Source organism: Patella vulgata, chromosome 5, assembly GCF_932274485.2.
Source record: "Patella vulgata chromosome 5, xgPatVulg1.2, whole genome shotgun sequence".
NCBI classification, from domain to species: domain Eukaryota; kingdom Metazoa; phylum Mollusca; class Gastropoda; family Patellidae; genus Patella; species Patella vulgata.
In genome coordinates this window covers 53,112,013-53,137,178 of record NC_065883.2, presented here as the reverse complement: position 1 = coordinate 53,137,178, position 25,166 = coordinate 53,112,013, and the positions used below count along the sequence as shown (strand labels likewise).

The following is a 25,166-nucleotide window of genomic DNA, read 5'->3' as shown; positions in this document are numbered from 1 at the left end:
AATGATCCTGTAAACATATCTTATTTATTTTGCTTCTTATTGTGAACATCAATAACAACACATTTGTACACTTATGGATGTTTAATCTGTAATCAACGGTACAAAGCCAGAGGGGTCAAAACCAAAAGTACGACACAGATGTCAGTAGCGCGTGTGTCCTCCATGGGCTCTTACGCACGCTGTGCAGCGACGTCGCATGGAATTTACCAATGTTTGAAAGTAGGCCTGGGGCAAATTGTTCCATTCTTGGACAAGAGCAGCTTCTAAAGCAGCAATGGTGTGCATCTGTGGTCTCCGATACAGACGGCGCCCGATGTCATCCCAGACATGTTCTATCGGTGCCATGTTGTTAGCAGCCAGCTAGTCGATACTAAAACGGGCGGTATACGGACGTGCATTATCCTGTTGGAAGTGCTGAAGTTGTGGGTACATTCGAAACATCGGAACAACAATTGGTTGCAAGACATCATCACGGTAGGCTACAGCATTAACGCGACCCCTGCAAATATGTAGGGCGGTCCGGTGATGAAATGTGAAGCCTCCCCACACCATTACACTTCCCCCACCCCATCGATTCGTTTCGAAGACGCAGCAGTCTGCAAGACGTTCCCCAAGACGTCTCCACACACGTTGACGGCCATCAGCGTGATAAAGATGAAAGCGACTCTCATCACTGAAGAGCACACTTTGAGAGTCTACTCTTCTCCATGTCTGGTGTCCTTGAGCCCATATCAAACGCCGCTGACGGCGATGATCCCTGAGGATAACTCCAACATAAGGTCGTCGTGCACGGAGTCCTACTTCTCTTAGACGACGTGTTACGGTGTTGGCACTTACTGGTCCTTCTCTTCCGACGACTGCTCCACCTGTTCCAGTCGCTGGGCGGAATCTGTCACGCAGATGAGTGACCCGGATGTAGCGGTCTTGAGCCTGGGTTGTAACGCGTTGTGGACCAGGACGTTGACGGTCACGTGTTGATCCAGTAACTCGAACACGTTCCACCAACCTTACAATAGTGGACTGATGACAATTGAAGTGTCTGGCAATAGCACGTGTAGACATACCAGCCCTGGACATTCCCATGGCTTCATTCCGTTGATTTTCAGTAAGTCTCGGCATCTCTAGCTCGATTCCTTCACACGTCCAACAACAAATTACGACAGATTGACGTTTCACGGTTCATGTACTGCACATTAAGTTGAAAACATGCTTTTAAAGGGCTCACACACAATGCTGCACGTGAATATTGGGTTTTTCATGTGCATCTCGTGCAATTTTTTTTTTTTTGTGCACACGGGCCGATATTTTTTGCGTTTGGGAGCATTGTGTGAAACAATAGTTCATAGTATTGCATAATATTATACATACAAAACCACCTAGTAATAAAATATTTGGGGAAAAAAGTGATGCGTTTTCCATGGCGCTCCATAGCGCTCAGTATATTACAATAATATAAAGTTAAATATATTACAAATCACATAAAGTTAGCTACATTATAGACCTACATAAAGATATTTTGAAATATCAGCATTTCTGTATCTTGGGAATTTTAAATTTTGGATCAAATTATTATTATGCTGTTTGGATACATCCAGACAAAGGTTGCATCTGTCCCATCCCCAATATAAATGGAAGACCAAACAGCTCTTTATTCAGTGTTCTTAATTCTTAGTTTTTAATTCATAGTCCTTAAATCTTATTTCTTCATTTGTTGTCGTATTTCGACATTTGTTGTCGTAATACGACATTTGTTGTCGTATTTCGACATTAGTACACTTAAATTAACATTTGTATCTTAAAATACATTTGTTTTACAAATCAGACATTTGTCATATCAGATTTGTAAAAATGTATTTTAATTGTATTTTAATATAAAGATAAAATTTATTTTAGAAAATAAAAAATTAGCCTATATTTACATTTCATCAGAGAAATACAACGAAAAACAAATCTGGAACAAAAAATTTCTAAATACAAATCTCCAAATACAAATCATACAAAACATTTGTCCAAAAATATTTCTTCAATAACATTTGTCCATAAACATTTCTCGAAATCCATCGAACCGGAATATTATGACGATATGAGCGGAAATCAACCTGGCATACAATAAGTTACCATACAATAATGGGGAATCGAGCAAGCATATACACAATAAGAAAAATCTTTCGATGACCGCGACATTAGTGAAACCACGTGCGTAGTATGGCTAATCGGGCCGGGCCTTCGAGAAAGAAAATAAATGGAAAGTAGTCTATTTTCAGAAATTAGGTTTTTTCTGATAGCGACCTATTTCTTTTCTCAACCGAAAGAGTGTTTAATCTCTTCTAAATCATGTAATCATGAATGTGCCAGGGAATAAGTAATATATTGAAAGAGGGATAAATAAATACTTTCCGCTCATGCATTACACGATAACCCGTATTTTAACTTTTAAATACTCCCATCCAACCCCACTAACTTAATAGTATACTATTCAAAAAAAGTAGGGGATATTTGATTTGTAAGTGTTATTAAAGTCACCTAATGAAACTGACGAAGAAACAAATGACAAAATGAAATGAAGTTCACATTCATCGATTTATTCCAAATGATCATTAGACTAAGTAAGGCACAGACTGACCATTATAAGGGTAAAATGATACCCGGGGTCAAACAGCAAAGTTACCACAGCATCACAACCAAGTCAGTAACGGGTAAATCCTTCTCTGTTTGCCAAACAAGCATTGATCCGACGTGGCATACTCCTAATGAGACGTCTAAGGTCATTTTGGTCCAGATTGTCCCATTCCTGTTGCAACGCAGCAGCAAGTTCTTGGACATTGGCAGGACGTTGTTGACGTTGACGTAACCTCTGTCCAAGCATGTCCCAGACATGCTCGATGGGGGAGAGGTCGGGACTCAGTGCTGGCCAAGGTAATGTGGTGATGTTCTGTTGTTGGAGGTAACCTGTAACGATCCTGGCCCTGTGACATCTTGCGTTGTCATCCTGGAAGATGAAACGGCGGCCATGACGTCGTGCGAACGGCACAACATGGACTGCCAAGATGTTGTCCCGGTAGTACTGGCCTGTAACACGCCCTGCAACAACATGTAAAGCCGTTCTTCCAGCAACAGTGATGCCTCCCCACACCATAACAGAACCACCCCCAAATCGATCATGTCTGATGACGTTAACGTCTTGGAAGCGCTCGTTTCGACGACGCCACACCCTCCTACGTCTGTCCAAAAAATCAACAGTGAACCTTGACTCATCTGAAAACATCACATTGCTCCAGCGTCGATTATCCCAGTGTTGACGATCCCTACACCAACGACGTCTTGCCTGAATGTGATGATCTCTCAAACAAGGGATCACGCGAGGACGTCGGGCGCGAAGGTGACCCCTATGCAGTCGATTCCGAATCGTCTGGCCACTCACTCTCACACCAGTGTCTGTTTGAAGACGAGCGATGATCTGATTTGCTGTGATGACACGATTTCTCAAGGCCAAGGTACGGATAAATCGATCCTGGGCTTGAGTTGTCGCCCTTGGTCGACCTGAGCGTGGTCTGTCCTGTACAGATTGTGTATCACGGTATCTGGACCATAGCCTGCTTATGACAGACTGAGAAACATTCATCGTCCGCGCCACAACCGCCTGTGTTGTGCCGATCTGTAGCATGCCAAGGGCACGTTACCTTTCATTTTGGGTAAGCCGACGCATATCAAAATTTGTTTTCTGGTCTCTAAAACAATTAAACTGATGTTTCCACCCTGGAATTCAATGCCACAATGACTGTAACATTCAAAGTCAGAGTCGTGCAAATCTTGGGTTGGACCCCCATGATGATCCCAAGCATCACCTGCATTCCATGCGGTAGCTATTGGTGCGTTTGGGCGTCACATGTAACTGGAAATGTTTCTTCTGTTAGGTTCTATAGTGACTTTTTTCGTAGTCATTTGCATATTTTAGTATTATGCCCCCAAAATCAAATATCCCCTACTTTTTTTGAATAGTATATTTAGCGTCATCCAACTTTAATACCTTTATGTAAATTTAAATGTGCCATAATATAATTTACATTTCTGAAAAGGTAAATGAACCTTCTTTTCGGTGGTATTTTGTGAGATATCTGGAATGTCGTAGTATGACACGTATTTTGACATTTAAGACCCCACCCATCCCCTCCCAATCAAGTTATTTTCTGGTACATTTATATTTATATACCTTGAAAAGGGATCAAAGTTCCACGATACTAAACTTTATTAAGTGAGGGGGGGGGGGCGGGATATTTAAAGTAAAAAAAAAACGATCTTAATAAAAAAAATTCTCGATATCTATGGAAGAGTATCGCTGCCAATATTAAATGCTCTGCGACAATGTCGTTTCCATTGATTATATGTAAAAAGTACAATGTACAAAGTCCTAATACCGATATTGATAAAAGTCAAAATACCTCTAAGTTAAGGCAAGAGTTAAATGTACAACGTCAAATGTTAAGTGTTAAATGACAAATGTTTTGTGGGAAAATGCTTTTTTGACGTGTCTACATTTTACATTTCTCTCATTACATTTTACATTTGCGCTCTGCCACATCCCATTTGTCCTTCACGCTTTCTACATAGCAACTTTCGCACAGCATCAACTTGCATATGCAAATGTAGTATATCGCGTGACTTAATAACATATATGGAAACCCGGCACAAGCACACTATAAGGATATTCGCCGCACGACAAAAGAAATCAAGCTGGCACACCATAAGAAACTATCTAGACGACCGTGTGTAATTTTGAATGTGTCAGGAAATAATTGATAGATTCAAGCAGCCAAAGAAACATACTTTCCAGTAATTTATAACACAATAACTGGAATTTCGTATTAATACCCGTATTTTTATATTTTAACCCCTCCCCACTCTTTAAACAGAGTTGAGTAGCCTACTTTGATCCATTAAAAAAACAACAACAATATATAAGCATTGTGCCCAACAAATAAATAATATATTTAAAGAGAAGAATGCCTATACATTTTTAAGTATGGACATAGAGAATTTTTGATTAAGCCCTGTATCTTTATTTTAGTTTAGTTTAGCCCCCCCCCCCCCCTCCTTCACTTCAACGTTAATCTTATTTTGTAAAGTTAAGCAAATATGAATGTGCCAGAAAATTATTTGCATATTTGAAAAGAGCAATCAGTGATACTTAACATGGTATCTGGAATTTCGTTTTTAGACCAGTATTTTTACTTCAATACCCCTTTAATAGTGTGATATTTATTGGATTTAAATTATGAAAATACGATTGTACCAGAAAACTATTTACATATTTACAAACATAAATGAATGTGATTTTCACTAATATGTAACAAGATACCTGAAATTTCGTATTTGGACATTGCACAGCCCCCCCCCCCACACACACACACACACACCCGTAATCATCATAAAGTGCCATCCAAAGTGTCAAGGTGAGTAAATTTTTATTGTGTGCTAGGCTGATTTCCCGTTACAGTGTCGTGAATATCCTTGTTCTGGCTTATAGTGTGCCAGGTTTCCGTATATGTTAATAAGTTACGTGATATCCTACATTTGCATATGCAAGTTGATGCTGTGCGAAACATGCTATGTAGAATGCGTGAAGGACAAATGGGATGTGGCAGGGAGCAAATGTAAAATGTAATGAGAGAAATGTAAATTTATTGTTAATACAATGTTAATCTGTGATACTACAAGCTTGATAATCTAATATTAATAAAATTGGTTGATGTATAACATGTAGACATAAATATATTTTATTATTTGTGATACAATGCTGTGATGGCATGTTTATTAAAAAAAAATTTTTTTTTTGGGGGGGGGGGGATGGATGGCTGGTTAGCGTGCGCGCGCTGTATCATAAAGTCTGTCATTGAGTCGACTGGCGTGGTTTTGAATCCCCGGTTGTACGTGGCAAGGAGTAGGGTCGCCTGCCCAACCTCGTGGGTTTTCTCCGGGTCCTCCGGTTTCCTCCCACTGCTTAAGACCCCTACGCGCAAGCGAATTATGTAAATAAAATTAAACCATATGTTAGTCCCGAAATGACCTAGTTTGTGTCGAGTGGACGTTAAACCCCATTTCTCTCTCTCTCTCTTTATTAAATTTTGCCTCCCAATGATGACCTGACGCGACCTTGGCAACTTTGGGCCCCATTGGAAATAAGCAACGGATGTTATATACGTCAGGCTTTATGGGCTATCCTAAGTAAAGGTCTCTTCATGACACCATACCTATCATATTTCTCTATGCTTGTCTCATTTGGCATCCCACTTAAACAATGTAGCACATAGTTCTTATTTTCATATACATATACATATATTATAATACATTAATTTATTGTCATGTTGTAACCTTTACTTGAAGAATAAATAAAAAAATAAATAAATAAGTAGGCACGTCAAAAATAGCAATTTCCCACAAAACATTTGTCATTTAACACTTAACATTTGACGTTTTACATTTAACTCTTGCCTTAGAGGTATTTTGACTTTATCATTACCGGTATTATGTACATTGTACTTTTTATATATTATCAATAGAAAAGACATTGTAGCAGAGCATTTAATATTGGCGGCGATACCCTTCCATAGATATCTGATCATATACAGCTGAAAGTATGTTTATTGTTTGCTACAAAATGGAAATTATTTTCTTGCACATTTGTAATAACATACCTTGAAAAAAGAACAAAATTGAAATGGCACTAACATGTATTAAATGAGAAGGGAAGGGGGAGGGGTATTTAACGTCAAAATACGGGCAATAATACAAAATACAAGATATCGGGATGCATACCATTAAAAAGGTCCGAATACATTTTCAAAATTGTAAAATAATTTCTGACATATTCATATTTACGTACCTTGTTAAAGCAGATATAATTTGGATCGCCTGAACTCTGTTTGTTGTTCGAGATTTGTTTTTCGTTGTATGTCTATGATGAAATGTAAATGTAGATTATTTTTTTGATTTACTAAAATTAATTTTGTCTTTATATTAAAATAAAATTAAATTAAACAAAAATACATTTTACAAATCTGATATTACAAATGTCTAATTTGTAAAACAAATATTGATTTTAAGATACAAATGTTAATTTTAGTGTACAAATTAATGTCGAAATACGACAAAAAATACAGAAATAAAATTTACGGACTCTGAATTAAGAACTAAGAATTAAGAACACTGAATAAAGAGCTGTTTGGTCTTCCATACAGTACACCCACGTTAAATCAATTTCTGTTTTGCGTACTTTGTAAAGGTTGTACTATCAAATATGTCATTTCTGTTTACTCTATTTTAATTCAACACATCAATATATTATGACATAAAAGAAAGTTCGATGGGGTTTTTTTTTAAACGATAGTGTAAAAAAAATATATCCAGCAATATCGTTTGTGTATTTATACAGTAATGTTGTTTGAAGTTTGTTAGAATTAAAGTTACATTATACTATCACATTTCATCTCGTCTGACTTTTATGACATTGAAAATATGCAGCCCTTGTCATATAATCTATCGAAACTAACTGTATCAAATGTCTGTCTATGATTTAAAGGATTTTCTGTCAGTAAACTAAAAAAAAGAGTAAGGTTTAACATCTTATTTTTCTGAACCAACCGGATTAATGAAGACGTACATACGCTATGCATTATGCTAAGTTATGGGAACTTTTTTCTGGATCGACTTGACTTACGTGTGGTAAAATAATTTTTATATGATTATATCGTGTGTTGAAATAATTTGTATAAATTATTACGTCAGGTAAAATATTTTATACCGTGTGTTAAAATAATTTATATATAATTATAACATGTGCTAAAATAACTCATATGTGGGGTAATTAATTTATATATAATTATAACGTGGGGTAAAATAATTTATCTGTAAATATAATTATAACGTTTGTAAAAAAATTATTTATATAATTAAACCGTGGGGTCAAATAAGTTATATATAATGATATCGTAGGGTCAATTAAGCTGCCAATTGTTTATATTTGTCTTTGATACTTTTTGCAAACAAATCCGCTTACCCTTTTTCAAATTCAAACCGTTCTATTGGGAGCAAGGTTACGATCATAGGCGTATGGGCTCGATGGATGTTAGGGGGCAGAATCTGAAATGACTGAAAAAAATTGGGGTTACAGACGGTAGCACCGGACGTCTGCCAGAGGCGAAGGAGGGAGCCCCAAGACAATTTAGAAAATCTGACGACCGCAAACGCGTTTTCCTGTTATTACAGCCCGTGAATACAGCAACTTCAAAGTGATCTATTATAGCCTAACTTCGGTGGCTGACTCGAGTTCCAATCAATCAATCAATCATTTACAGTCCACGAAGACGGGACCTTCGGGAGGAAATTTGGAAAATTTAACTGATGCAAGGGCGTTTTCCTGCTTCCAGCCCATACCTACAGCAACTTCAGTGTGGTCCAATATAGTCTACCTTAGGTGGCTGACCTAAATTCCAAACAGCCAGTCAATCGTCGCGTGGTATAGGAGTGGGGCTTGCCCTCCCCGAGAAAGTTTTGAAAATTTAACCGACACAAATGCGTTTTTCTGCTATTCACTTCAAAGTTTACAATCGTTTTGAAACCGAAATCCCACTTTATGCCGACCTGAATTCCAACCACCCAATCACACTGTTGCAGCTGCATTTACAAATAATAATCGATGCCAGAAATGCGACACAAAGAAGGCTAAACCTCTTTAATTAAGGTTGTATTTTTGACCTAGACGAAAAATGAAATGGGGTTTCACGTCCTACTGTTCTGCTCCGGCTGGGCTAATGTTGACGGGCATACGCCATATACAGTGTGCTATTGGGGAAATTTTGCCCGGACAGTGGAGCTACAGTCTACTCTTGTATCGAATTCCAACTGCCAAGGGATCTTTTATGTACACGCCAATGCGTAGGCCTACACGGGACCTCGGTTTTCCCTCCCATCCGAGCGACTAGACAGCTGTCCTTGTCAGGCCCTCCGTCCTGCACCACTGACAAGGGGGAACCACGCTGGAAAATCACGATGAACCCTCTCGGCCAACACCGGGATCGAACCTGCGACCTCCAGGCTAGCGAGCCAGCGCCTTACTCCCTTAGCCCCCGTGGCTCCCCTAGATAAAAAAGGGGGTTAGTTATTTTAAGGAAAAATCAACAGGTAAATGTTTTTTGAAACATCAAATTTATAAAAATGGAGAGAAAGATTACCTTAAAGGAGCTAAATCGCTATTCTTTGGCACTTATAAATGGACACAAATTGGTCGCAACACATATAGTAATGTGATATAAATGTATATTAACTGATTTACATTTAGTCATTTCTGTCATTTACTGTAATGTCTAATCAGCTTTGTTCGGCGAAAAATGCGAAGAGTCTTAATTGAATGACAGTCTTTGGCGTCTGGTTATTACAGTCTATACTGGTAGTATTCTCATGTGGAATATCTTTAGCCTCGCTCATCCAGTCGCTTCATTCTGTCCCGCGATTCGCGTGCCAATTTTAAATCTTTTATTGTGTCTTAAATATTGGATACCAGAAGCCCATCTTTTCACGGTAAAATAAAAACATCCATCTTGATTTAAATTGACCAATAAGCCGTGTTTGCAATGTCGAAGACTGGGTGATATTGAGTTAGAGACTTGCCTCCTTGAACCAGTATGAAAAATGTGGGTACTAAACGTCGCCATCCGTATAAAAAAAAAAAAAACAAAACAAAGAAATCTGACTTGTCCACGAAAGACAACTTCGGGCTATGAACCCAATTCACAACTTATGTCAGTGTTTCCCAATTTTTGTTGTTGGCGGGTTAAAATTAGGGTCATTGTATTTTTTATAGTCTGAAATTAAACAGATACTTTACACTGACAGAATAATATCAGGTTTAAAAGATTGTGAATTCAGATAAGTGAGTTTAAGAGGTAGAGAAAATTACTCAAGCGTATTTGAGTGACAAGTGTTGAGGTTAGTTAACGCATTATCTGTTTTTAGAGTGGAACTTAATTAAAGGTTTATTCAACTAGTGTGAAATTTACCTCCAGGGGTGATTAGAAACTCTTTGGTATAAACTAATATTTTCGTTTGGCTTTGGTTGTGACATTTTTACCTTACTGGACACATGAGCACCGGATTTTACATAAATTTATTGAGTCTGCCACATCACCTTCTGTGGAAGCGAACGGCAGTTAAAATTTCACCTGAAGATAGTGTATACACAAACGTGAAGGACTATTTTTGCTATATTGTAAATAGTAATTTTGTGTGTTTATCAAACTTTGATAAGAGTCTGGCGTAAATCTCAATTAACTGTATATTTTTATTTATTAAACATAGAAATGATGACAGGATTAACCTTCCAATTGGATCTTTTTTTTTTGTTACAGTTTATTCATATATATTGGAGTTTGGGAGATAATGTTATTGAACTAACCAGTGGACACCCATACCTTGTGTTATATAACGTCACACGTAGGATATAATATGGATAAATATACTTCTAAACTTTTCATCTTTATTACAATATTTGGTACCAGCGTTCCTCAACATTTTTACGGTAAGTTGTAGTTTCTGTTTTAAAACTGGGTGTTTATTGAAACCAAATTGGCACAAGGGAGATATAATTACTTTTAATGTAACTACTCTACAGTGGTGGCGTCAAGGGGGGGGGGGGCATTTGCCCCCTCATAAATCTGGTCTGCCCTCTGTTTGCCCCCCTCCCCCAAATACTGCCCGGCTGCATTTCCGGCAGTCAATTTCACAAAATATCGTGGCGAAAATATTCATTTACTTTGATTCACTCACTCCGTCCGTTTGACACTTTCCTCTCTGGTCGGATAAACTAGTGATTTGGCGACAGGCGGTATTTGATAAGTTCTATTTATCTCGACGATCAGTACCTGGAATACTGCCAGACTGCATTTCCGGCAGTCTACTTTTCAATTTTCGCGGCCTTCGTTGAGGTTCGCAAGTCCGTTCATTTGACATTTTCCTCTCTGGTGTCCGATAGACTAGTGATCAAGCGACAGACGGTATCTGATCAGCTCTATTTATCTCGACAATCGGTGCCTGAATACTGTCAGACAGCATTTCCGACAGTCTATTTTTCAAAATTTTCGGGGGAGGTCCCCCATACCCTCCGTAAGGATTCCCTGCTTTGGCGCTTGTGAGTGGCCTTCGTCGAGGTTCGGTCGTTTGACACTTTATCTCAACGATCAGTGCCTGAAATACTGTCTGGCTGCATTTCCGGCAGCCTGTTTTTTTCTCAAATTTCTGGGGGAGGCCCCCCTACCTGTAGTAGAAGCTCGTGCCTTTGCCCCCTTAACCTTGGACTTTGCCCCAGCTTTGCCCCTCCAACCACCGGCGGCTGGCGCCGCCACCGCCTAGGAAAGGAAACTTTTGATCATCAGTGACTAAAAGTCTGTAAACAATAACTTGTGTAATACAATACCGCCTTCATGCTAATGACACTCATGAATATAAAATGACAAAATTACCTGACAAAATTAAACGACAATTTACCTGAGTCATTTTAAAACTAAAATCCGGCTATTTATTGTTTACCGTGATCATTATAGTGTGTGTCCTCTTCACTGAATCCCAATTGAGAATTGCTCTAACACGGTGACACCAATGTATACATAGGTGTTACTCTCTTTAAAATAGTTGCTACCAATTCTCATTTATTTCCAAATTTCACATGGCTAATAAATTGGACAGAACATTGGGCTGTAGATAATAAAATCTGTCATGTTGTCATCTATAAAAGTTGTGAGTTCGACCCACGTTTATACGTATTAAGGAGTACAAGTACCATGAGATCTCCTGTTTTGTCATCTATAAAATATATCACTTTATTCTTTTTGCAGATTGTCCGTCCGATTGGCAGGTTTTTGAGAGTAAATGTTATCATTTTGTATATTTTCCTACATCTAAATACGAGAGTGCTAGATTAAAATGTCAGGTAAGTAGTGAAACTATGAAAACAAATGATAGTCTGAATTTTAGTTTTCATATGCTGATATTGTGGCGTTTCGTTTTCTGTTTTTGGCCACTAATTGTGTAGCGGTTTGGTTGTTTGGGGAATTCTGCTGCAATTGTTGCCCAGGACCCACACCCCGGTAATTTCACTGCCACCAGTGATCTATTCGCCGATCATAAGCCGTTTAAAGGAGAGGGCGGACTTGCTAAAAAGTAGTCATGGTCCTTGATCTCTTTAAAAAATCTTGTGGGTGCTCTAGAGGCTAAAGTTAATGAGATTGACTCTTTTTTGTAAGATCACGAGACAACGAAGCCTATTGATTTTCAACAATTTCCGATAATTACTGTCAGAGTTATGGCCCATGATCACTTTGAAAAATCTTGTGGACGCTCTAGAGGCTAAAGTTAATATCCAATTGACTTTAAATTTATACACAGTATCTAAGGTCATGAGACGAAAAAACGTACTGATTTTCAACGATTTCCGATAATTACTGCCAGAGTTATGGCCCTTGACCTTTTTGAAAAATCTTGTAGAAGCTCTAGAGTCTAAAGTTAATAACTGATGGACTTTAAATTTATACAAAGTGTTTAAGGTCATGAGGTGAAGAAGCCTGTAATGGGGTTTAACGTCCTACTTTTCTGCACCAATAAGAGTACACTGTTAAAAATAATAAGGTAGTTTACACCAATCGCCTTGACGATTTTTGAGTCGCATGTTCAACTGCCTTTTTTGCTCGATTTTAAGGCTCTTTTTCAACGATTTCCGAACGTTTACTTAGACGAAAATATCAGCCAAATAGCTCTTGGAATGGCTACAGATGCAAGGAAATGACGGATAATTTTCTTGGGGGACCCCCCCCCCAAAAAAAAAATCCCCTCTCAGCGGCGTGCCCCGTCTCCGCGGTCAGTGCCCCCCCCCCCCTTTTCAAAATTCCTTGGTCCGCCCCTGGTGTATACAAGCTAAAATATCTATACTTGAGGCGTTATGAAATATATCTATTAAGATTATTATACATGATATAATTCTGAAAGACTTATATTCGTTATTAGTAAACACTCTAAAATAAGTTATAGTTGTTTTACAAATGCAATTAACGCCATATTGTTTTAGGGGGTTACGGTGGCTAAGTGGGTAAGACGCTGGCTCGCTAGTCTGGAGGCCGGGTGTTCGATCCCTGCATTGACAAAGAAAGTTCATCCAGATTTGCGGTGTGGTTCCCCCTTGTCAGTGATGCAAGCACAGTTAATTCGCGAGAAATCAGCCACAATACGTGTGCAGCAAGTAATTTGGGGTGGAGGTTCCTGGGAGTGTTGTTAAAGAGACACTTATAGATCATCAAAATCTATCTAATAACAGCCTTTGTATGCATTCTTTTCAATAATCTTAGCGATAGAGTAAGATAAGTGCAGACGAGTTTGAAATTCTTGTAGGATTTTGGGTGTAAAATCAACTGTACAAAATACAAATCAATTTACTGGATAGTAAAATAAAATAACTAAGAAGTAAATATTTTGACTGTAGAGCCATTTTTTAAAATTTGTTATAAACTTTGTAGCCTATACCTGCTCTTAAATCATTTGTTACATCATGAACCTTATAATACACCAGGTCCGTAGTTCCATCAATTAATAAACATTATTGGTGCAATATGAGAGCTCATTCTTTTCAGAACACCACATACAATTTTTCATTTGAGTACAACAGCTGGAGTACAAATTTCATTTTCAACACATGGCAGTGATATTCCATTCAGACAATTAGTATGTAAATATGCCAACTGGAAGAGGAACTAATTTTTGTTGTTTTTAAAGGCAAAATTGTCCAGACTACAATTAGTCAAGTTTAGACTTTCAAATCTTGGTTTTATCAAAAAGCATATGGGTCCAAATTTTTGTCCAAATTATTATTAAAATCAGTTAAATCATATACAAACCTAACAAGTTGTGATCATTTAAAATGACTAATTCTGAAGTTCTGGTACTTTCTTTTAATTTCATGAAGTCATTTTTTTATGTCTCAGAAATTCAGTCTTGTTTCTATTCTTTGAAACCTTAAAATATAAAAAATAGGTCTAAAATCACATATTAATGTAATATGAATGTATATAAAATTTTTTTAAATTATTGTAATACTAATCAATTATGTTTGGTGAAATACATGAACAGTCCAAATTGAATGACAGATGTTTATTTCTGCTACTCCATTTCACAAGTTTTAATAAATGTCCCCCTGCCTTGACAGTGATTGGTTGATGCTTTGGGACACAATGACTTTGGTTCTAATTAAGTGAGAGTGATGAAACTTGGTGTATAGTTTCATTATATTAATACCTTGATCAAGTTCTATAATAAGTATTTTCTGCTGAGGGTAAGCAGAGCGATAAGCAATTTGATTGGACAAGAATTTGGAGCTCGATAACTTTGATTCCAATTGAGTGAAAGTGGTAAAACCATGTGCATAGTTTCATTACATCAATAGCTTGACGAAGTTCGATGATGAGCATTTTTTAAGTAGAGACTTCAATATGATTGGCCGAGACATTGGAACACAATAACTCTCCTTCTAATTGAGGTAGAATGTTCAAACTTGGTGTAGGTGTCTATAATTAGTTATTGTGGTGTGAATTAGAAATGTGTTTTATTATCATTACAGGATGATGGTTCAGCTCTGGTTAGTATTAACACCTATGCTGAACACAGTTTTATTTCAGGCTGGCTCCAACAGCATGACCCCTTTCAGTGAGTCATAAGTAGTTTTATATATTTATATAATTTTTGTAAATAAGTCAACTGTAAGAATCAAAAAAGTTTAGATTCATATTTCTTTATTACTAATAAACAATGATCATAGCAGGCCTGGTCAATAATTTGCAAACATGTGTTCCTTAGTTTGAAATTTTCTAGAGGGCAAGCCCACAAAACTCCATTTTAGCTCACTACACAGACAGCCCACCAATATGTATTTCGTTCCAATGGGCCTGCATGATATGATATTCTTATATTTCTTTTATTCTTTAGGCGATCATGGTTTACAAGTGGTATGCCTACATTTGACGGAGCATCTACTTTTATATGGAAAGGTGATGGTACAACTATTAAATCTGATAGCCAGTTCTGGTTACCAGGGCAACCTCTCAACAATACAGATGATGTAGTTATAGCCTATAAATATGGTAGTAAGTATAAATCATGACCTGGTTGTCTCTTTCTCGTCATTGTCTCCATTTTTATCAGGATTTTTAAACCAGGAACTGATTCCATACACTTCGTATTCTTCTTCTTGTGGCGATGCTCTTCGAAAAAGCATAAGGCCCCACTAAATCGAATATGATTGATATGAAACTTGGCATCCTTGTTTTATGACAACTGATGGCACATCGCTAAATAGACGTCTATATTGATGATGTCATAATTCCAAGATGGCTGCTCAGTTTATAAAGTATGCTCTTACTTGTTTAAATGGACGCTGGGGTAGCAGACTTTCAGATTAGGGCAGCAAGCTGTTTACCCCTTACTTTCCCCAGTTCAAAAAGCAGCCAGTGTCTCCTTTATTTGTGGTAATGCTTTGGTTGAAGCAGATGGTAAATTCCTAGCAATCATCAACAGCAGCACTAGAATACAGTATCCGATTGATAAACCTTTTGGGTTGTTCTGTGTATAGCAGCCCAAGATCGTATTGCAATATGTTGTGGTACAACTGGGTGTATTGCAATATATTGTGAACATTTTTTCATATATTTAAGGACTTTTTAAATAATATTTTTGAATTAGAATCATGAATGTTAAATTTCAATTTCAATACATTAAAGATATATCATGCAAAGGTATTTATAGGGTAGTTATTTCCTATAGAAGTATGGCAAATTTATTATATGGAAAGCAGAGACACCCAATCTTACTGGAAAAATAATGGATATCATGAAAAACACCCATGAGGTGCGTGCACACGACGAAAATGTAAGAGTGTCACAATTTTCACCATTCGCAATACCTTTTTCATTCTTTCAGTAACTGGATATGGGTGGACTATTGAAGAGGCATCTAATAAATTGTCTTATATCTGTGAAATTAGCCAAGAGGAAGCTTACAGAATAGTGCAACACAACAGAGACTTTGGTGAGACTGGCAGCGTCTATCTATCAATACTAAATAACTTCTTTATTATATTGTCATTAGTTATACCACAATATTCCAGATGAAAAGGGCAAATATAGAATTTCAGATCATATATAGTAAAAAGTATTTTATTGACATCTATGCTGCCATGTTTTCTGACTTGGAACAATCAGTCATGACATCATTTCTATTCTTCAACATCAGGTTCGATATGGTATCTAAACAAGTACTATCTAGAGAAAACTTTTCAGACAGAAAATGATTATTGGAATTCTGATGCATTGCTGCTTTATCTGAATGATGCAGGACATCCCTTGGTTTAATTTTACCATTTCAGATGGGTTTCTTTCAAATGTGAGGGTTATTAGCTTCAAAGCAGATGGCTCTAGAACTGTCCTAGTTGGATCAAAAATCTTTTCAAACAGTATAGTTTATACAAAACTTTTTCCATTTCAGATTATGGCTTAAATGTTATAGATCCTAATAATTTAGAGAAAGGACCTAAATTTACCAAACAACCAGATAGTGTGGTGGTTGTAGGCCAGGTTCTAGATGGTGAGCTAGAATGTATAGCTTCTGGTAATCCTACAGTACAATATAAATGGTATCGTATTGATGAACGTAGTAGAAAAGAGGTAACATATGAAACAGATCAAAGATATACAATAACTAACGGTAAATTATCCATACAGTCTCCAAAAGATGAACGGGATGCCGCCGAGTACCAATGTGAAGCTAGTAATAAATATGGAACCATCCTGAGTAACACTGTTACACTGTCCTTTGGTAGTAAGTATAACATAATTAATTAAATTATGGCTCCATGGGTTTCCTTTATGGCCAGCTGCTATCTTTTTTATTTGTGGGTGATTTTTATATGCCCACATTTTCATGTGGACGTCCCTGTCCATCCACAATTGTTTGTGAACACTCTAGAGGTCACAATTTTTATCCGATTTCAACGAAACTTGAAATATAGGTTTATCACCCTAAGATCTCGGTTCTTTTCGATATTGGCATGTATCGGACTGTAACTTCATGGATTATGGCCCTTGGTTGTACAAAAAATCACGTTTTTAGCTTATGAACACTGTAGAGGCCACAATTTTTATCCAGTTTGGTTTAAACTTGAAATACATGTTTATAACCCAAAGATCTCAGTTCCTTTCGATATTCGCGCATATCAGACCATAGCTTCCTGAATTATGGCCCCTGATTGTACAAAAAATTGCGTTTTTAAAGCTTGTGGACCCTATAGAGGTCATAATTGTTATCCGATTTAAAAAAAACTTTTAATATATCACCGTTACACCCTAAGGATGGCTGAGTTCGAATTTCGTGATAATCAGACCAAAACTGACTGACAAAATGGCCTCCCATCGTTCTCAAATAGCGTAAAAATATGGTATATCAAGGTTGTGGACTCTCTAGAGGTCACAATTTTCTTCTGATTTTGATGAAACTTGAAATGTAAGTTTATACCCCACAAATCTTGGTTCCTTTCGCTATTCGCGCATATCAGACCATAACTTCCTGAATTATGGCCCTTGATTGTACAAAAAATCGCGTTTTTAGCTTGTGGACCCTATAGAGGTGATAATTTTTATCTGATTTAAAAAAACGTATTATTATATCACCTTTACACCCTAAGGATGGTTGAGGCCGCCGTTCGTTCTCAAATAGCGTAAAAATATGGTATATCAAGGTTGTGGACCCTCTAGAGGTCACAATTGTCTTCTAATTTTGATTAAACTTGAAATGTAAGTTTATAACCCCTAAGATTTCGGTTCCTTTCGATATTCGTGCATATCGAATCGTAACTTCCTGAATTATGGCCCCTGATTGTACGAAAAATCGCGTTTTTAGCTTGTGGACCCTATAGCGGTCAAAATTCTTATCCGATTTGAAAAACATTTGAATATATCACAGTTACACCCTAAGGTTGGTTGAGTTAGAATTTCGTAAAAATCGAACCAAAACTGACAGACAAAATGGCCGCGCCTCGTAGTCAAATAACGTTAAAATATGGTATATCAATGTTGTGAACCCTCTAGAGGTCACAACTTTCTTTTGATTTTGATGAAACTTGAAATGCAAGTTTATATCCCAAAGATCTTGGTTCCTTTCGATATTCGCGCATATCGGATAGTAACTTCCTGAATTATGGCCCCTGATTGTACGAATAGTTGCGTTTTAAGCTTGAGGTCTCTCTAGAGGTCACAATTTTTGTCTGATTTAAAAAAATGTGTGAATATATCACCATTACACACTAAGATCTTGGATCCTTTTGATAATCGCGGATACCCGAACTTAACTTCCTGGATTACGGCCCCTGATTGTTCGAAAAATCGCATTTTTAGCTTGCGGATCCTCTAGAGGTCACAATTTTTTTTTCCAATTTTAAAAACCATTCCACCATAATGAACGTTGAATTCGAATTTCGGGAAAATCGAAATGAAACTGCCCAACAAAATGGACGCTCTTTGTACGCAAATTGTGTAAAACTATGCGATACGGAGGTTGTCGACCCTCTAGAGGTCACAATGAAACTTTAAATATATCTTTATACCCCAAAGATCGCAGTCCCTGTTGATATTTGCGTATTTCAGACCATAACTTTCTGGATTATTGCCCCTGATTGTCCAAAAAATCGTGTTTGTTTTCTTGCAAAATGTGGGCGTATCCTGTCTGGCAAGCGCTGGTTTTTTGCTGGAGAATAATTAAAGTGTACAGTAAATTTACTGTAATGCCAAAGAAGTCGTCATTTGTAATGACCTATAGTTAGGTTTCCAATAGTCATTACCGATTGGTGACTTCACATATGCATGTACTTTTCCTTCCACCTCGTGGGTTTTCTCCGGGTCCTCCGGTTTCCTCCCACTGCTAAAGACCCCTATGCGCAAGCGAATTATTGAAATAAAATTAAACCATATGTTAGTCCCGAAATGACCTAGTTTGTGTCAAGTGGACGTTACACCCCATTTCTCTCTCTCTCTCTCTCTCTCTCTCACTATACCTTCCATGTCCACGGTGTAAATATAGGATTGGAAGAAGATGAAATAATCATCTTTAGAAAACTGGCCTAGTAAGTGAGGCACTAGCACACTAACCTGGATGTCCCAGGATCAATCTCAGTGTTGGCGGATAAAGTTCTTCTGGTTATTTTAGCCTAGTCTTCCCTTGTTAGTGGTGCAGGACAGAGGGCATCGTTTGAAAGGCATGAAAAAAACCCACATCACTTGCCATTTGGAATTTGAAGAAGAGTATGCAGAAACAGTAAAACAAAATTTTACCACAAAAAGCATCAAAGACAAATATAACCAATATGCAGCTTATTTTATCCCATTTTTCTAATTAAGGCGCCCTATTTGATATGCATTGTTATGACACTGGTACTAGAAAGTAAGATTTTGTAATTTTTTAATTGATCTTTTTTTTCTCTCTTAGGAATAAGTGAATTCTCTAATGTACGTGATGCAGCAGTAAGAGCTAATGCCTATGATGGTGTAGCTATAGAATGTAGTAAAATTACAGCTAAACCAGGTGACTATGGGGATGTTCGATTGAGCGTTCAAGAATTGATTTCTGTCAAACCCCAAAATAGTAACAATCGAGTGAAAATGGGAATTTGGGGCTAGAACGCATGTGCCGACTACATGAGAAAATATCTCAACCAATCATGACAGCTGAAACATAATCCTTCTGTATAATTACATCACAATTCTACTCACACCACCTCCATTGTTGGGACTAACAGAACTGAGACAGGACTGAATTCTGTGTCACACGATTGCAATTTCATCATTTCGGAACATACCAGACTGACAATTGAGCATCCCAAATTTCTCATATTTTTGTTCTTCTTGTTCATCGAAAAAAGCATAAGGCTTACGCAAATTCAAATACAATCGACATGAAACTTGGTATGCTTATTTAATTTTTGAAATGTCACAATTCCAATATGGCTGCAATGTTCTCTTGCTCGGTTCCTGGTTAGTGCTGGTACTTAGTAAAACAATCAGTGTTTGGCACACATTGCATAATATAAGTCCACATTGTTAACACTTACAATTCACCTTTCTGAATTTAGAATTCACATGTTGTCCATTGTTCTGACTTTGTCTACAGTTTCCTACACTCTCTGTAAAATCAAAGGCACCTCACCTGTTTGATTTAGGTCCATATAAAGTATATGGGTCGATCTGATGTGTTCTTTGGATTAGAGCTGGGACAAACTTATACAATTAAATTTTGGTTTTACAATATTAATATACTAATTTTAGTTTTAATTTTGTGTCTCAACAATGGCTTTATTAGACATATACTTATCAAAGAACATAGATTATCATCCTAAAAAGCAAATCAACACAATCAAATGAAATCAGCAATTTTATTTTTGACCCAAATCAAAGATGTTTAGCTCTATTAATAAGTTAAGGATACTGTTGGCTAACTTTGACCTGAAGTAATTGTTTGATAATTTGTATTCAAATTTTGACCAAGCACTAGCTACATCAGAACTACATCAGATTCAATAATACACAATTATTCTTCAGTAAATATGCTACCTATTAAAATTCTCATCATAAGCAGGCCTAAAAATATTCTGTCCTTGATCTGATCAGCAGAACATTAGTTCCTTCATTTTATGGAATTTTGTGCCTCACCAATTAAAACAAGAATTTTCTTTAATTTTAGCTGTTAATTACCAATGGATGAAGGGTAATACATTGGGGTTTGTACGACCAGAATTACAACCGTATATGTTTATATCGGCTAACGGCAAGTTGTATTTTTCTGAAGTAACTCGGACTGATGCTGGAGAATATAGATGTATAGCTGTTCTAGCTGGTGTTAATAAACATTCTATAGGTACACAGCAACCACCATCTAGAACTAGTTTACCTATTGAACTACAAGTCAAAGATCAGGGTAAGTCGCTCACATTAGCCTATATTCATTCTCTAATTAATATTATACCAAGATTTCATTCCATTTTGTATTTTGGTTGTTTTAAACATCACTTTATCTTGGTCTGAAGATATTTCCCCATGTAATGCACAGATTGAGATAGGTTGACTCTAGATCAACCTGCAGTACAGAAAATTTCATGAAATCTTTCAAAAGGCTTTGATTAGCTGCCTACTCAAGGAAGAATTATTGTCATCACAGCCTCAGAATGCACTTTTAATTAGATTAGTTGGTGAAGGGTTTGTTTCCCTTTTTTTTGTGAAGTATACTTGTTTTATGAGGAAAAAATAGTTTGACGAGTTTTGTTGTTTCAAACATATATTTTTAGCTCTCAAATACAAAAGATGTTGACAGCGTTCACAGTTTTGGGCAGTGTTTAAGAAATCATAGATACTTGACTGTGATATAAAAGTGTTTGGCAAATTAAATCTGCATATGGATTATTTTATGACTATATTTCGTTTCTCATGTTTATAGCAGCAAAAAGCTGGAATATAAGGAAATATTATTTTAACACACAGTTTCTTTTATCATTATATATTATAATTTTTCCTATGTCGGTCGTAAAAGATGGCCAATAAACTCAATGATGAAAATGGGGCATATGTGGGGTTAACTTTTTATATTTTTTTTTATCACAGCGGCTAAAGCAAACTGGGGACCCGAAATACAGAATGATTTTATTGCTGTATTTCCACTACCACCATTACGAGGTCATGATGTTAGAATGGAATGTTTTGCTTATGGATCGTAAGTTGTGTGTCTTATTATCACATTTATTAATAAATATGGAATAAGGAAACCCTTGTTTAAAGGATAATTGTGTCATAATGCACAATGGACGTTTCCATATTGCAGCAATTTATTGAGGTTACAAATTTGAAGAAACCATAGAAGCAACACATATTACAGAAGTAGGGGGTTGGATCGCCGAATGGTTAGCCCATGCATGCTGTAGGTCTGTCATTGAGTTAACTGGCATGGTTTCAATTCCCTGGTTGTACTGGCCAAGGAGTAGGGTCACCTGTCCAACCTCGTGAGTTTTCTCTGGGTCCTTCGGTTTTCTCCCACTGCTAAAGACTCCAATGCGCAAGCGAATTATTGAAATAAAGTTGAACCATATGTTAGTTCCAAAATGACCTAGTTTGTGTTGAGTGTACATTAAAACTCATTTCTCTCCCTCCCTCATATTACAGAAGTGTTTTTGATATCCTATATATATATTACAACGGTGTCTTTGGTATCAGATATGACAGAATTGTCTTTGAGATCACACATCACAGCTGTGTCTTTGATATCACACATTTCAACAACATGCCTCACACATAACAACATTGTTGATATCACACATTACAACAACATTGTTGATATCTATTGGTGATAATACAACAACATTGTTGATATCACACATTACAACAACATTGTTGATATCACACATTACAACGACATTGTTGATATCTATTGGTGATAATACAACAACATTGTTGATATCACACATTACAACGACATTGTTGATATCACACATTATAACAACATTAAAGACATAACATTGAAGCAGATTTAATTATTATGGATTTATGATTCCTGTCCCTGTATTTTTTTGGTGATGTATTAATGTTTTATGAATTACCTCATTTACTATGTTGTCTTCATTAGCCCACTCAGAGAAGAAGAGTACGATGTTAAATGCTGTTTTATTTTCAATTCTTACTTACAATGTTTTATATTTCAGATCCACGACACCATTTACATATACTTGGTCAAGAAAAGATAAGCCTATACCACCTAGAACTAAATTCTCTGATCATAATCGTGTTATTATCATAGAGGATGCTCAGTTAGAAGATCAAGGAACTTATACATGTGTTGTTAAACGTGGTCACTCGGCAAGTGATACAAAATCCATAACACTTCGATTAGGAGGTATATTTAATAACATTTATTTTAGATGTGTAAAGTTATAAACATTTCATAATCTCATCTTGTACAGTCTAATTTTAGACAAAATAATTTTGTTGGAAACTATATCATATTTCTTATACTGTTGTGTGACCAGATACAAAGTCATTCATCAAGAAAAAGTACCGATGATGTTTCATGATCTCATTTTGTACAATCTAATTTTAGACAAAATAATATTATGAGAAACAGTGTTAGGTTTTTTTATACCTTAATGTGACCACTGTCCAGATACACCTGTATTGCTATCTTGTCAAGTAGTTCTTTGATTCAGATGCAGATCTTCGATTATTAATTAACAGTTAATACAATATGTGTATTTTAAATTCTGTGGTTTCTTTATTTCAAGCTGAACCCTATTTCATAGCCCCACTACAAGATCAACATGTAGATATAGCATCACCGTTGACATGGCGATGTGAAGCACGTGGTAATCCACCTGCTGTTTACACCTGGTATAAAAATGGACAACAATTGAAATCTGAACCTGGTGTGATAACAATACAGGGTAATGTGTTGTCTATACCATCCCTCGATCCTAAGAAACATGATGGTATGTACCAATGCGGTGCCTCAAACTTTCACGGTAAAACCTATTCCAGTGCTCAACTTAGAGTTTTGTGTAAGTAAAGATTTATATTTTCTTCTGAATTTTCAGCTGCACGAGTGCGCTTTAAACTAGACTAGTTTGGAATTTGAATTTATTTGATTTTAAGCCAATCAGATAGCTGCATATGGGATCCAGAATTTGTTCAAATTGGGTGGAAATCACCAGAATAAAGTGAAAATTGTATCAAATGGCAGGCAATATTCACTTATGTGGTATTTAAAAAATATGATTGAAGATATCCAATACATTATTTTCTTCCTTTAAAAGAGGCATTATCATTCTTATCAAGAAATTATATGTGATAACCTATTAGACTCACCTAATTATCAAACTTTCTTAAGGACCTTCATTAAACTCCTGGAAAACCACAAACACAATTGTACACATCATAAATTGGAAGTTAAAACATCGGCATCTCTCAATTAGATTGTGTTCAATCTAATTGGAACCAGCGGGACGATTTACCCAATACTACCCAGTACCATCTATACCACCCGAATGCCACTCCAATATCACCACATAGGCCTACTACCAAATACTACTACATAATGGTGCCAAATGAGCATATTACTTGATATTTTTCAAAAATAGTGAGATATATCGTGGGAAATGTACTTCAAATTTTATTACAGATGTCTGGCGGTTCCATTTTCCTCCCTATATCACCCAAATCAAGCAAATAATAATCCAATACTACCAAATTCTTATCAAATACTACTTAATACTACCCAATATTATAAATTACAAACTTAATATTATCAATTAGCAGCACATCAGTATAATAATTGCAACCAGTTGCCTTTGAAAAAAAACCTCTTGTCAAAATTTCACTGATTCTTCGAATATCGTCACTATTGAACAAATTCTAAGTATTCTACGGTATATACCCACTGGTGATCATGTCGCGGCGATGTCATTACCACCTAAATGAATAGACACGGTCACCAGTTTCCTCCACAATATGCATGTTTATATTTATTTTTTCATGTCAACGATTAAGTTTTTGCATATATACTTAATGGACGATGTTTTATTTTAAAATTAACGAAATTGTTTATTACAAATGTGTAATGCTCTACTCAGATATATATTCCACCTGACTTAACAATTAATCAGTGGGGTTAAGATTGTTGATTGGGTAATCAAGTTCTGGTTTATTTATATTATCAAAGAAACCGACAGAGCTGTAACAGGCCGCAAATGATAGTTTTGCTGAACCGATAAGTGTCGCGTCGAGAATTACACAATATCGTTAATTTTAAAATAAAACATCGTGCAGTAAGTAAATATGCAATAATTTTATAGTTGACATAAAAAAATGAATATAAACATTATGCAATTGTTTTGTTAAAGTATTAATTTTAAAATAAATACAAACAATCGACACTAACTAGGTAATTTCGGGACTAACATATAGTTCAATATTATTTCATTAACTCGCTTATCAAGTGGTATGAGACAGATGGGTTATTTTGGGAATAAAATATGGTATAACGTCATACTTGTTTTTCTT

At 36.4% G+C, this 25,166-nt stretch overlaps 1 protein-coding gene across 2 annotated transcripts in view; it reads left to right on the top strand.

Annotated features, from left to right (window-relative positions):
- Positions 1-25,166, top strand: part of LOC130012830 (contactin-like) — a 43,464-nt gene that overhangs the window by 4,699 nt on the left and 13,599 nt on the right. The window contains exons 1-12 of one of the 2 annotated variants that reach the window (XM_056100795.1): positions 7,659-7,719; positions 10,401-10,570; positions 11,883-11,977; positions 14,651-14,736; positions 15,016-15,173; positions 16,006-16,113; positions 16,570-16,902; positions 19,561-19,656; positions 20,812-21,045; positions 21,726-21,834; positions 22,817-23,007; positions 23,393-23,665. In XM_056100795.1, coding sequence (XP_055956770.1) covers positions 10,498-10,570; positions 11,883-11,977; positions 14,651-14,736; positions 15,016-15,173; positions 16,006-16,113; positions 16,570-16,902; positions 19,561-19,656; positions 20,812-21,045; positions 21,726-21,834; positions 22,817-23,007; positions 23,393-23,665 — 1,756 coding nt within the window. In that variant the 5' untranslated portion in view covers positions 7,659-7,719; positions 10,401-10,497. Of the gene's footprint in view, positions 1-7,658; positions 7,720-10,400; positions 10,571-11,882; positions 11,978-14,650; positions 14,737-15,015; positions 15,174-16,005; positions 16,114-16,569; positions 16,903-19,560; positions 19,657-20,811; positions 21,046-21,725; positions 21,835-22,816; positions 23,008-23,392; positions 23,666-25,166 lie in introns of those variants that run through there. The other variant, XM_056100794.1, reaches the window with a different exon arrangement.